Here is a 14,523-nt window from a genome sequence, read left to right as displayed (position 1 = left end):
ATTAAGTTAATACAGTGCTATGGGCTTGTTCATATTTACTTAATTTCAGTTCAGTTCAGTCCAATTTAGTTCAGTTCAATTTAGCTCCTAATTTCCGTCTCTCATAAAATATTCATTTCAGTTCAGTTCAGTTCAGCTCCTATCAGTTCAGTTCAGCTCCAAACAGTTCAGTTCACTTCAACTCAATTCATTAAATGTGAACATATATAATCAATTCCTCTATGAATATTAAACCATAATTCTGAATTTGTTTACTAGTCACAATCCATCGGGCCATGAACTTGGCAACCACGGTCATAAATGGGTTTCTCGAAACATTTGAACAAATGATGATTAAACCATCAATTAGGAAATTACCATGACCCAACCTCGAAGTTTCATGTCAACCTTTTAATTGGTAACTTAAAAAAGTCATCTAATTTGAACACTTTTTTATTCGTCAATTGCTATTAAATAATAACACACCTATAATTAACAAATCATTCTTATTACAACAAGCAACACCCATCCAAATTCACGCTTTATCATTTTTGACATCCCCCATATATTATAGCAATCTTTGTTATTTTAACATACAACAACCTTTATTTTGTGATCATATTCATATACATGGACCTTCTAGTAAAAACAGGGGCAGTGAAGCTTAGAAGTCACCTAGAGAAGTTCTTAGTAGCAGACGAGAATGATGATTCGGTTCGACAAAGCCGAAACGGCTCGTCTCGACGAGCTGTTTGGATTGTCGAACTGTGTTCGACTAACCGGGATGTGGTCAGGCTCAAGAACCTCAACTCGGGGCTCTACCTGACCGCATCCGATAGTCCATTTCTTTTAGGGATGACGGGTAAACGGGTTGTTCAACTATCCATATTCGACCCGAGTCGAGTGGAATGGGAACCCATTTGTGATGGGTTTCAACTCAAGTTTAGAAGTTCTAAAGAAGGAAAGTATTTAAGGGCCAATGGTGGGACCCCACCTTGGAGAAATTCTGTTACTCATGATTCACCCCTAACGGGTGGGACAAATGCTTGGATCCTTTGGGATGTTGAGCCCGTTTCGTTGTCGGATCCCGGGTCATTTAAAGACGCCTTAACGCCTTTGTCGAGTTTTAATTCGGTTTTTTCCGACGACTTTGGCGGGTCGTGCCCGGGTACACCAATGTCTACGAGGTCTATTATGTCACCCGCCGCAGAATTGTTTACCAAGAAGGTATGTTTATTGTATCTCTTGTTTTAATTTTGACGAGTTTGCTGATTTGGTTGTTTGTGTGATTGTTACATTATTGTAAGTTGAATTTTCTTGAGTGTTGACTTTGATAGTAATAGCTAAACTTTGGAAAATATCAAAACATACTTGTAAGGGAAAATGCATTGGTTAGAAAATTACTACGAAAATATCGTATAAAATAAGACAATAAGTACTATAAAAATAAACTTAACGTTGGTAATGTTTGGATGTGGATGTGGATGGGAGATGAGATAATGGATATGGATTAGAGATGAGATCATGCATGTGAAAATCCTTCCACCATCAATTAAAACTTATCAACACAATTGATGGTGACTTGTTCATTCATTCATTTCAAATTTTTAATGTTAATTGAGGATGAATTTAATATGTCAAGGACCTCAAGGTATGGATGTGACCCATTTAACTTGATTATTATTATAAGTAATATAAAGCTAATAAGGTAATTATTGTTTACAACAAAGTAATAGTGGTGTTATAATGCTTATTATAATTCTCACCAAAAAAAAAAATAATGCTTATTATAATTATGGCGCTAAAAAAAATAAGGTGCAAGGGTTTTTTAGTTTTTCTTATTAAAAATTGATTCATCATTGGTCTTTCTAAAGTATCCTCTAATTATCTAGTGTGGAATACAAATCAATTCTTAACAAAGTTGTATTGATAATAGTTTTCCCTGTCTCCCCTTCGAAATTGTGACCTCGGTTATTACCAAAAACAATTATTAATACTATATATGTATGTATCATGCTTTCAACAAACTAAGTTCAGTGATCAATCCTTATATTAGATGGTATGTAATTAATTAAGATTATAACGCTGCTATATATATATATATATATATATATATATATATATATATATAAAATAATAATAATAATAATAAATAAATAAATAATAATAATAAATAAATAAATAATAATAATAATAATAATAATAATAAAATAAAAAAAATAAAAAGTAAAGGGACAAGTATTTTTATCATATAATTGGTTCTTAAGGTCCAAACAATTGTACATACGATGTCGGTAGTTCCGTACGTGGCTCATACATGGTTATATGACTTATATCCAAGTCATGGCCAGATTAAAAAATGGAGTGACCTTGTAATTTTATTGACTTTCTTGAATATTAGCATGCTGACCTTTGATAATGATGCTGTGTCATTTTGCGTCTTTTGATTGATTTTAACTAATTTGCCTACCGTGTTCCACCATACCACTTCATAGTACTGTTGTACCATTCTATTTTTCAGGTGGGAATATGTTAGTAGCAAATTTTTCTTTGCCTAAAAAAAAAAATAGGACCACTAGTATTAGTGTTCAAGCCACTAAGACTTTTGCCCTTTTAGTGAAAGTTTGATAAAACTACCCTAGCTAATTCTTAATTGCAATTCCATTTTAGTAAAAGTTTGTTAAAATGTACTTCATTGAATTGAATAATTATGCTTAATCGGATCGTTGCTCGATGTGTCATTATTTGAAGCTATGTCGCTTGTATAACCTGTATGTTTACTTTGTCAACTTAACTATAATAAGTCAGACCATAGTTTAAATGAACTATAATGCAAAAGTTAATACTTATCGTAATTATAATACGTCGTAATGAAAGATAAATCATATATAAAAAGTCAGAACATAGTCGTATAAAAAAGATAAAATATAACATACATTATTTAGAGGGAGAATCAATTAGTATCACTGTCGAATTGTCGTTATTAAAAAAATTAAGTAGCATGATCATTGGATGCTTAAGCTAATAATAGTTGATAGAATATACAATTAGAATCAATGCAGACAAGAAAAAGAAGCAACAATAATTGAAGGGCAACTGTAAGTCAAGTGCCCGCACTAGTGGTAGATGATTAAAAGAATATAATCTTGGAGATAATCTATGGTATGTTTGTTTGTATATAAAAACGCCAAGTTGATAAATCCAGCGTTTGGTAAAATGCTCATAATGTGCACTCGAAAACGTCAAAACTTGGTAGGAAAACATTAATAAACATAAGGATTAGCAAAGCATGTGGTAATGTGGTATGGTTCCCCGTCTTTCTTGTCACCATTGTGGATATAGCCAAAGTTTTACGTAGTACTCCGTATTATTTACTCCTTAAAGACTAGGTTTTATGAGTATATTGTTAACTAATTACATTAATTGACACGTAACTTTAGCATGTATCCCAAACTTAATACGTAGTAATTTTAACCTGTATTCCAAAATTATTACGTTGTACGGAGTACTATTCAAGGTTGTATATTAATTAGTTAAATAACGATATCATGTTTATTATAACATTAAATATTAGCTGCTTTGATTATTAATACTTTAATTTATTAAGCTCACGGTACATGATCAAATCGATCTTATACAAAATTATATTTTAATGCATAGTAATTTTATTGTTTGAAAGATAGATATGGAATAAAACAATCGAAATTGCGTTTGACTAAAGTAACTAATCCAAGTACTCTTATATACTTCGTACGAATTATAAATTGAAAGCGATATAAGTTTCATATACATACATATAAAGATTTTATTTTTATTATATTATGTATGCTCCCATCCCAATTAAATAAGTACTAGATGAAGCCCGTGCATCATCTAGCTCTTCTTTTTTTTTTTTTTTTTTTTTTTTTTTTTTTTTGTATCTATGAGCTAAAATTTGTTATATATTTAGATAAAATTCCTAATATTAAAAGATAATATTTAATATTAAATTATTTTAAACTTAAAAATCTCATTCGCCAATTTTGCTTACGTGGTATTTGAATTATTTAATTCTAAAAGAAATTAATAATCTCTTATTTAATTGGCTATTACTAAGATTTATAATCCTACATGGCGCGCTAAGAAAATTAGATCCTACGTGGCTCTCTAAAAACTCGGGAAAAAACTCCCCTTTATATATATATATATTAGATTTTATTCCTTTTTTTAAGGTTGGGAATATGAAATTATGGGCCATATGGGATTATGGGGTATTCAAAGTTGATATTGTTTAGCCATATCATGATTTAACGGATCTGTATATGGTATGGAAGTTTAAATATAAGAAGTGTTGGGACAAATTAATTAGTTGTCAAAGTTATAATGGCCTCAAAACTATGTACGAGTTAATCTTTAGAATCATTTCTTGGATCAAGCAAGCTTTTGCATGTTAACGTTATTATACAAACTAACAACAAAACAAATTACATTGAGTAAGTTTCAAGCTTTGAAAATAATTGCATCAAAAATATTTACTAGTAAATCTTGAAAAATTACAGTTAATTTGAAGTTTTTTTACGTAGACCCAGATGCGCAATGCATCTAACTAACTCAAGGATAGTTTTGCTTTTCACTTATTAATTAAATGAACAACAATTATTCAAAAACCTTGAGTGCACCTACTGGGTGCATATAACATCTCCTTTTTTTATGTTAACTATGTTCAATTGATATTTTGATTTGATTTTAATTTTAATTTTTCTTTTATGAATTAAACCTTAGTTGTGCAGTAATGGTAATCTTCAATTAGATGTCATTAATTTAGTATGAAGTATTAATAAATTTATTTTTGAAAGAAGTATCAATAAATTTTAATATGCCCTTTACAAATAAACTTTTTACAAGCATTTAACGTAATTGAATATAATGAGTTTCATATCATGGTAAAGAACCGGATAAATTTGACCCTAAAGTATATACGAAGTATTCATTTATGATCAAATTTAATTGGGTTTTATAATTTCGTCAATTTTATTTTTATCAAATTAAATATCATGAACATCATATTATATAGAAAATAATATGGAATATCCATTTTGATTTTACAATTTTAATTCCACTTTTAATAAATTGCCAATTTTTTATTTTTATTTATTTTTTTATTTTTTTTTAATACAAAAATCTAGTGACATGTGAATATTCTTTTTTTTTTTTTTTTGGGTTGTAAATACTAATGAATATTCTTTGTTAGATTATCCTAAATTTACACCAAAAGGTAAATAATTCCCTAAGAATAGTCTTAAAAAAATTTAAAAAAATAAAATCCCTAAGAATAGGAAAAAGAAAAAAAAAATAAAAAAACAAAAGACGTCATTATTTACACACTAAGCAAAAAAATCAGGGATATCCCAAAAATACAAACCGACCACCGCAGCCATTTAGCAGTTACCACTGTAGAAAGTTGTAATGAATTCACATTTAGATGTGATGTAATTTTATGAGTTTTATGACATCGAAGTTACCCAAAAAAAAAAACGAGTAATATCAACAACTGTACTCTATGATTTTCCTTTGTATTTGATTCAGTCAAATTCCACCATTTCTCTCAAACCTTCTTCCCTCTTTCCTCCGCCACCTTCTCTTCCGCCTACCGACCCGACGCCGCACTTTCTCTGCTTTATAAATCAATCATTTCATTCAAAGTATTTATTGATCATCAATTGATTGATTAATTAATTTCAGAGGTCAGGAATGGATTTGTTCTACAACGCAAAAACAGTCCGATTAAAGAGTCACCACGACAAATACTTAATCGCAGAAGAAGACCAAGAATCTGTTTCACAGGAACGAAACGGGTCAGCCCGAAACGCAAGATGGGTCGTAGAACCGGTTCAAGGTTCCAACAATACCATCCGACTCAAGAGCTGCTATGGGAAATACTTGACCGCATCGAACCAGCCGTTTTTGCTAGGGATGACGGGTCGGAAGGTGGTTCAGTCATTGCCAAGTAGGCTTGACTCGTCGGTTGAGTGGGAGCCCACCAAGGATGGGTCACAGGTTCGTTTAAAAACTAGATACGGGAATTATCTTCGGGCCAATGGTGGGTTGCCGCCTTGGAGGAATTCTGTTACTCATGATGTTCCTCATCGGACTGCTACTCAAGATTGGGTGGTTTGGGATGTTGATATTCTTGAGATTTCGGATTATGCGGATTTTAAAATGGAGGATTTGAAGCCCAAGGTGAAACCGATTCCGGGTTCGGGTCTTGATAAGGTTGAGCATTTGGATTCTTTCGGGTCGGATTTGAGCTCGGTTTCTAATGGGTCGGAAAAGTACAAAAGACAAGAGGTAATTTTTATTTTTTTAAAAAAAGTTTTTAGTAAGAATAAGAATGAGAAAATGATAAATGTGCTTAACAATTGTCAATATCAAATATTGTTTGCATCATTGCAGTTTTTGTTCCTCAATCAACTATAGAGGAACATTTCATTTTGACACTCAGTTTAGTTAGTTAACCTTTCGAGGTTCACTGTATTATGATCAATCAATCAATCAATCAATCAATCAAAGCCTTAATCCCAAAAGTGGGGTCGGCTAACATGAACCAAATTTGATTATTCCGTGTAGTCATCAACATAAATCTTTCTCCTCCATCTCTTACGATCCAAAACTTCATCCTCACGTAAATCCATGCACTTCATATCCTTCCTCACTCCTTCCAACCAAGTCATCTTTGGTCTCCCTCTTCCTCGTTTAATCCCTCCATGGTCCCACTCTTCCACTCTTCGCACCGGTGCACCCTCGGGTCTCCGTCTTACATGTCCAAACCAACGCAGACGATTTTCCCTTAATTTATCTACAATGCCCGCCACACCTACTTTCTTGCGAATAACCTCATTTCTGATTCTATCTCTTAAAGTGTTTCCACACATCCACCTTAACATGCGCATTTCCGTAACCTCCATCTTTTTAATATGCTCTTTCTTAGAAGCCCAACATTCTGTACCATAGAGCAACACTGGTCTTATGGCAGTCCTGTAGAATTTTCCCTTCAACTTTAAGGGAATGCTGCGGTCGCATAGCACTCCCGTGGCCGCTCTCCATTTAAGCCACCCTGACTTAATCCTGTGGGTCACGTCTTATGATCAAATGAACAAAAATATAATGGTGCATCATTTTGCCTTTTGTAACTCACTATACAAATGAACAAAAAAAAATTGCTTTTAGACTTAGACCCTGTTCTTTCACCTTAAAAAGTTAATATTAAGTAAAAATAATTTCAATTCAGTAAAAATAACTTAATAAGTTCAATTCAGTAAAATTAATTTCAATTAAAACTAAAAATAATTTCAGTTTGGCAAAAGTAAGTTCAGTTTAGTAAAATTCAGTTCTTCAAAGAAGAACTATTAAAGAAAATCAGCAAAAATAATTTTAGTTCAGCAAATATAATTTTGTTTCAGTAAAAATAATTTCAGTTCAGCCAAAATAAGGTGAAGAGAACGGGGCCTTATAGGCAGGGAATGTTCAATTTTTAATTTTTTACACTCAATTGAAATAGGAAATTAGTTGTGTGAGCGTCTCTATTGTAGAAAATGGTTTGTCATATACTCATATTGTATAGTTGATTGAGTAGAAATTGCGTATCTACCTAATGCTTCGTACATTGTTTGAGTGCTGAAATGCTGCTGATTTTTTTTGGGTTTTTGAATTTTGCAGTCAAGTGACTCGGGGACTTACTCACCGCCTAAGCAGGATGGTAGGTTAATCTATTACCATGTTGCGGATGACTATGGTCGTGTTGATGATAGTGTGGAGGGTAGCTCCTTTACGTTCAAAGGCCACAGTGTTGCGGAGCTGACTCATAAATTGAAGGAAGAGACTGGGCTTGAGGATATTTTTGTATGCGCGCGTAACCCTTTGAATGGGAAACTGCATCCCCTCCGCTTGCGACTTCCTCCAAACAACACAACCATGCACATTGTTGTGGTTCCATCAACTTCGAGATGTAAGTTTTCTTCTGGTCGTATCCCATGTTTAATGTATATTTGCCTAAATGCCTACTGCTTTATATGTTTTACTTTGTAGAGTTACTCGTTTAAAAAACAAGAAAGTAGAGTGTTTCATGAGCATAGAACTCGTATAAATATCACCTTCCACCCCTCCCTTGCATTCCCTCCATGTTGATGCTATGAACTACTAGTACTGAAGACTTGGGGTCAGAATTGTCCCAACTGTCATTATGGTATAGCTAAAGATCTTGCTATGATATACAATACTGTTAGGACTGGATTGCATTCAAAAATTCTTTGGCATGTTGGGTTTGCATAAGTAGTCACATTTCTCCCCCATTATTTCTAATAGGAGAATAGCTAGACTTTGCTAACCAAAGTTATCTATGGGAAAGTATATTACAAATGCAATTGTGATCTTTCCTTAGTTCAGTACTTTAATAGATTGTACCACAAATTGATTGGGGAGGTGTTTGGGAATTTTAAGCTGTCTTGTAAGCTTTGTTGTTTGTTGCTGTGTCTTTTGATTTATGGATGAGATGGGATGAAAGCGCTGCAAGGGTTTGGTTGGGTGTTTATCACACTATGTCAGCTGATAAACTTGCTATGCTTCATATAGAAAATCTGCTTTAAGGATATGCTGTTAGTATTAAACTGGCTGCACTTTTCATGAGTAGGGAAAGTCATGCTTTTAGGATGGTAAAAAGGCAATCGTAAAAAATTGTATTTGATGTGAATACTTGGTATGGGGAAATCTCATATACAGACTATCAGCATAACGTTGTCTTTATAGCTCTAACTACTTACTGGAAATTGATTTTGGCACACCCTTAATTGATTTTGGCACACCCCTATGTGAGAAGAGCATTGAAAATTGTGCTCTCACATAGAGGTGTGCCAAAATCAACTAAGGGTGTGCCAAAATCATTTCCCCTACTTACTAGCTCATTTTTCTATTAAAATTGTTGATACAATTTGCTGTTCATGATGGGTGCTGTCAATTTACTGTTGCTTTTGGTGACTCTAGTTCATGTATATACAAAAATCTTGAATACGCGAACACTGAAGTTTGTAGATCAATCATCAATGTGTGAATTTTATGTGTATTAACAAGTTGGATTTTCATGTATGCAAAAGTTGGATTTTCATGTATGCAAAAGTAGATAGTATAGTCAGCTGAGTTACTGAATTCCTGCAACTTGAATCTTTCCTGCATTACTTTTGGAACAAATTCCATAACAAAATAATTAAATCTATGCTTCTGTTATGTTTTCATATTCCAGTGGCAGACGAATTCACAAAAGTGGGAATTTTATGACAAGCTCGTCAAATCGAGTTCTGTACATGGGCATGAGATGTTAATACGTATTCAGCAGATATTCAAGTTTCATATTGGGTTTGCCTTGTAGTGTTGAATGATCCAGAAAGTAATTGCAGTTTTAGCAAGTGACGATACTAGAGTCAGGTTCCATAAGCGTTAGCCACCGATTTTGTGTTGTTGCCTGTGTTTTAATTGAAGATGTGCTCCATATATTTTTTCATATGTTCCAGGTCTTGAGCAGATTTTTGTAGAAGCTATAATGTTCTGGCAGTTTTGTGTTGCTGCTTGTAAATATATGTAGTATGTTATTTTGGAGATTGGTTTTCTGTGTGTGATTGATAAATGAATAAAGAAATTAGCATTAAACAGTTTCTCCATATTTCATTTTTATGCTAGCACAAAGTTTTTAATATGTTCTTGTATATAAGTATTTATTAGCCACAGACAAATATATTCATCATCAAAAGTTACCACCTGACCTAATTGATACTAGAACTATATAAATAATATCAAATAGACCATATATCACCAGTAATCAGCACATGAACAAATACCATCTTTGAACTGGTGGAATCGAGCTCGATCTCTCACAATAATATCAACACCGAAAATCTTAGATATCAGTTTGGTGACTTCATGGCAGTCATTACAGACACGAAGGTTTTTAAATATGCGAATGGGTACACCAGGTTTCTGATGTAGAAGTCCAAATGCAATGGCAAGTCTTTCACTGTGTAGCTTAAGTGCATCTTGCTTTTGATCCTCATATTCACCATCCACTAAGGGTGCTTGTGAAATGTCAGGCCTATATCCTGCCGAGTGAAGTCTCTCATTTATCACATCCATAACCCTGTAAATGTCTTCCGTTTGAGAGTGAGAAGTGTCCCCTGCAAAAAATTCATGATGGACGCCATTGATTTCCAAGGAACTACATCCAGGTTCTTTCTTTACGCCTCTATCAGCCATCAACTTTCTTATAAGACCAACTTCGTTCCATCGAGAAGCTGAGGCATAGACCCTGGAGAGAAGCACATAAACACCACTGGAGGTTTCTCCCTCGGCCTCGAGGATCTTTTCAAACACCTGTTCACTAAGCTGTATGCCTTTATTTTTCTTGCAACAAGCATCAAGAAGACTTCTCCATATAACCACATCAGGTTTCATGGGCATGTTCATTACAATATCTAAACCTTCTTCTATTAATCCTGCACGAGCAAGAAGATCAACCAAGCATCCATAGTGCTCTAGCCGAGGTTCTATGGAGTAATCGCTAACCATTTTATCAAAATACTCGCGACCTAATTCAACCATGCCACCATGATTACATGCACTTAAAATGCCAACAAATGTAATTGCATTCGGCACTAGCCCCTCAACATTCGTCATTTCATCAAAATGTTCCAACGCCAGCAATGATTTTCCATGCATAGCAAGTCCAAGAATCATGTTATTCCACGAATTAACATCGCGCTTAACCATCCCATCAAACACTTGCTTAGCCAAATCCAACATCCCACATTTACAATACATGTCCACCAATGAATTATTGAGCAAAACATCACTAATCAACTTAGCATCACAAACCCTCAAAATATAAGCATGAGCCCAAACCCCTAAAGACAAAGCTCCTAAACCAGCACAAGCAGAAAAAACACTCTGCAGTGTATACCCATCAGGCTCAAACCACCCCTGCATCTCTCTAAACAACCTCAACGCCACATCAAACTCCCCAGACCTAACAAAGGCATCAATGATCGCATTCCACGACACAACACTTCGTTCAGGCATTTCATCGAACACCTTACGTGCACAATCCAAGTACCCACAAGAAGCATAAAAATGAATAAGACTGTTATTAACATACACATCAGACCCAAACCCAAGTTTTAAAACATGGGTGTGAACCTGTTTACCTGCAAATTCATCAAACAAGTAAGCACAAGCTTTAAGAACAAAAGGGTAAGTATGCTTATCTGGGTTAACATTCCCATCAATCAACATGTTACAGTAAAATTGAAAGGCTAATTTTTTGTGGGTATTACTGATTGCGCAAGATCTAATAAGGGTATTCCAAATGAAGGAATTGGGGTTGTGAATTTGGGAGAAAAGTGTAAGAGAATAGTGAATGTCAGAGGAAGAAGAGAAATGCAGGAGTCTGCTGTAAAGAAAGTGGAGGTGTTTAGGGTGGTGAAGTGGGGTTGTGCGCAGTGTTTGGGCGTGGATTTGTTTGAGTTGAGTGATGGAGGAGCATTGGTTGAGGAGAGAGAGAAGGTGGTTGGTGGTGGTGGTTATGGCGGAGGAGGGTAGAGAGTGGGGTGGTGGTGTGGTTGTGGAAGCAATGACCATTGCTAAAAATGCCAGAATCAAATTATCCATTCATCATTGCTAGTTTGCTACTTACATTATGTTCTGAAAGAGTCTTTGGGCCAACCCAATGAGTTTTAGGTTGACTAGGCTTGGCCCTAATATGGCCCCAGCCCATGGAGCATTTTTGTTTAGAAAAAAATATTAGTATACAATCACTTTTGTATACACCCGGTTTTCAGTAAATTACTGTACGTCGGGTTTACTTTTGTTAAATTTAGTGTCACTTTTGTCAAATTTAGTGTCACTTTTGTCAAATTTATCAATGAAGCATAAATAACTCTTATAAATGTCCGAGTAACTTTTGTGCGTTTTAGTGTAACTTTTGCGCATTTATTGTCACTTTATAACGGATGTTCAGTACTCCCTCTGTTTTTTTTATATGCATCAGTTTGACCGGAACATTTGCCGAGGCTCTACTTTGACCTTAAATATCTTTAATTGTGTATTTGTAAAAATTGTAACAAAATTATATTATGAAACTAGACATTATGACGAATCCAATGATATATAATATAATAACATTTATTCATTTTTTAGAGGTGAAAAAATTAAGTCAACCATGGCATGTGAATAGTGCAATTTTCAAAGTGATGCATATAAAAAAAAACGGAGGGAGTAATTTACTGAACATCCGTTTATTTAAAAGTTTGTGATTAGTATATTACATTCATGTTAGCTACTAAGTATGATAGTACCCTCTCCGTTTCACAATGATATTCTTATTTGGAATTTTTTAACTTTTAAAAATAAGAGAGAATCTTCTAAATTACTCTCAATCTATAAGAACAAATATATTTATATGGGGTCTAGTTAGTTACGTGTTTATGAGAACATAATTAATATCTAACGTTTATAATTTTTGCTAATGTGAAATTAAAGATATTTGCGGTCAAAGATTAACAAAAACTTGCATTGATTTACATAAATCAGAACATCATTATGAAACGAATGAAGTACAAAAGAAAAGAAAAAATTACACCTGCTCATAATAATGTCAAAAAGATAGTCTTTATACTTAAAGATTCTGAAACAGGCAAAACATTTTGGACACCCCTAAAAAAAAATACAGGCACATAATTAAGAGACAGATAGAATACTAATTGATAACTTGGTAAGTGCGAGTAGTTAAAGTTCACTTGAAAAGTTGAAAGTGGACATTGAACGTAACATAAATATGAAAGCTGTAGGAGAAGGTACAAATTACCATTTGCCAATTTGCCAAACATCCTTTTCTTTTGCTCACGAATGTGAATGTCAGATTGTGTACGTATCTATCAAATGTTGATGGAGGATTTTGAGGTCATAGCCTTTTATATCCTCAACTAGACATGTAGTCAAGTTGTGTTATCCACTTATCCTAGTTGGGGGTTAGAAGAAATTTAACAAATCTGATTCTTGAAACTAAAATATAAATAAATAAATTGTGGGGTTGATTCCGTATTGGAGTCCACTCTTAATCCAATTATAAAAACGTACAGTTGATTTGTACTCATAAAAAGTCATTTTAAAGCACTTAAACATCTTTAAGTAGATAAAATTATGTGACTTTTGTGATGTATCTAACAAATATTGAGCAACTTTTTGATGCAATAGGGGTTTCAAATTTGGGTTTGTTTTGGTGCTTAAGAACTCAAGTCAAGGTGTAGATTTTATTATTTGGTCAAATTTTGCTTAAGAACTTAAGTCAAGTTGTAGATTGTAAACATCTTTATTTTTTTAATATTATAAAATGAATAAATGTTATTATGTAATATGAGTATATCATTAGATTATTTACAAGGTCTATTTTTAAAAGTTAATTTTTTAAAAAAACATTTTTTATTATTAAATATGTTAATGGTCAAACTTATATTTCAGCAATTAGAGAATTCGATAGAATGGTGCATATATTTAAAAACAAAGTATTTATGTAGTAGTAATTTTTTTTTTTTTTTTTACAAGATTTAGAAATTTTAATTGTATGCTAAAGACTATGAGTAGAAGCTAAAATTGACAAAAGTGTCTATCAAATAGGTCAATATTTATGTACTATCAAAGAACCCACCTATGATTGAATCTATTTGATTTATTGATGTAACCTTGATGGGACTCAAGTCCAATGAACAATTATCAAAAAGATTGAATTATAGAAACTAGGTCGGGAAATACTTTCTCTATTTATCAAATGTATCACTTTTGATATGTGGAGGTTTTAATTTAGATGCAGCATTATCTCTCTTATAGTATAAAATATATGGGTCCATTTTTTTCTTTATCTCTCATTTTTTAGATGTCTAGAATTCCGAATTTTAAAAGTGTTGCATCTTAAAATAATTGATGATTATGATTTTTTAAAAAAAAAATTTATAAAGTTTAGTGGTAATTAATGGATCGTTAACTATTACCTACGTATTAGTTTATTAAACGGGTTGTAACTTCTTAACTAGTGAGTAGCTCAGACATTGTCCCAGGTTGGTACCGTTATTGACATACAATCAATAAATTTTATTAAAGGCTTTTCAAAACTAATTGTCGTTGTAAATCAAAATTGAGTTCTTTGATAAGTAATTTTTAAAAAAAAAATAAAAAAAATTGAAACTTGTGGTTTGCATTATATAAATGTTTTTATATATTAATAACATAGTTGATAATTGGTTTAGATGTTTAAATAGTAATCTTTGTTATAAAAAGTTGAGGATTGGAATCTCTCTATCCTTATATTTTTATACTATATAATGTTGGTTTCTTGGGTGACGTGGCGTAATGGCTAAGATTGTTTGAGTGATGATGTGGCGTCATGAAATGTTGAAAAAGTGACGTGGCACATCGACGTTTTAAGAAACTCCTTATATATTAGTAAAGATGTAAGTATTCTAATTTTTTTAAAAA

The 14,523-nt window shown here is 33.0% G+C and overlaps 1 protein-coding gene and 1 pseudogene across 1 annotated transcript; one reads left to right on the top strand and one right to left on the bottom strand.

Annotated features, from left to right (window-relative positions):
* The first annotated feature begins 553 nt into the window (after window positions 1-553).
* On the top strand, window positions 554-9,656 carry LOC145601333 (uncharacterized). Its single transcript, XM_081657332.1, has 4 exons — window positions 554-1,206; window positions 5,701-6,306; window positions 7,675-7,963; window positions 9,251-9,656. The coding sequence occupies exons 1-4, from the start codon at window positions 610-612 to the stop codon at window positions 9,283-9,285; spliced, it is 1,527 nt and encodes a 508-aa protein (XP_081513458.1). The 5' UTR covers window positions 554-609; the 3' UTR covers window positions 9,286-9,656.
* A 1-nt stretch (window position 9,657) lies between these two features.
* Window positions 9,658-11,634, bottom strand: LOC145601332 (pentatricopeptide repeat-containing protein At1g59720, chloroplastic/mitochondrial pseudogene; annotated as a pseudogene).
* Between the last annotated feature and the right edge of the window lie 2,889 nt (window positions 11,635-14,523).

The sequence above is a fragment of the Chenopodium album genome, chromosome 21 (assembly GCF_948465745.1).
Source record: "Chenopodium album chromosome 21, dcCheAlbu1.1, whole genome shotgun sequence".
NCBI classification, from domain to species: domain Eukaryota; kingdom Viridiplantae; phylum Streptophyta; class Magnoliopsida; order Caryophyllales; family Amaranthaceae; genus Chenopodium; species Chenopodium album.
The sequence above is the reverse complement of the archived record's forward strand: the minus strand, read 5'-3'. Positions and strand labels throughout refer to the sequence as shown.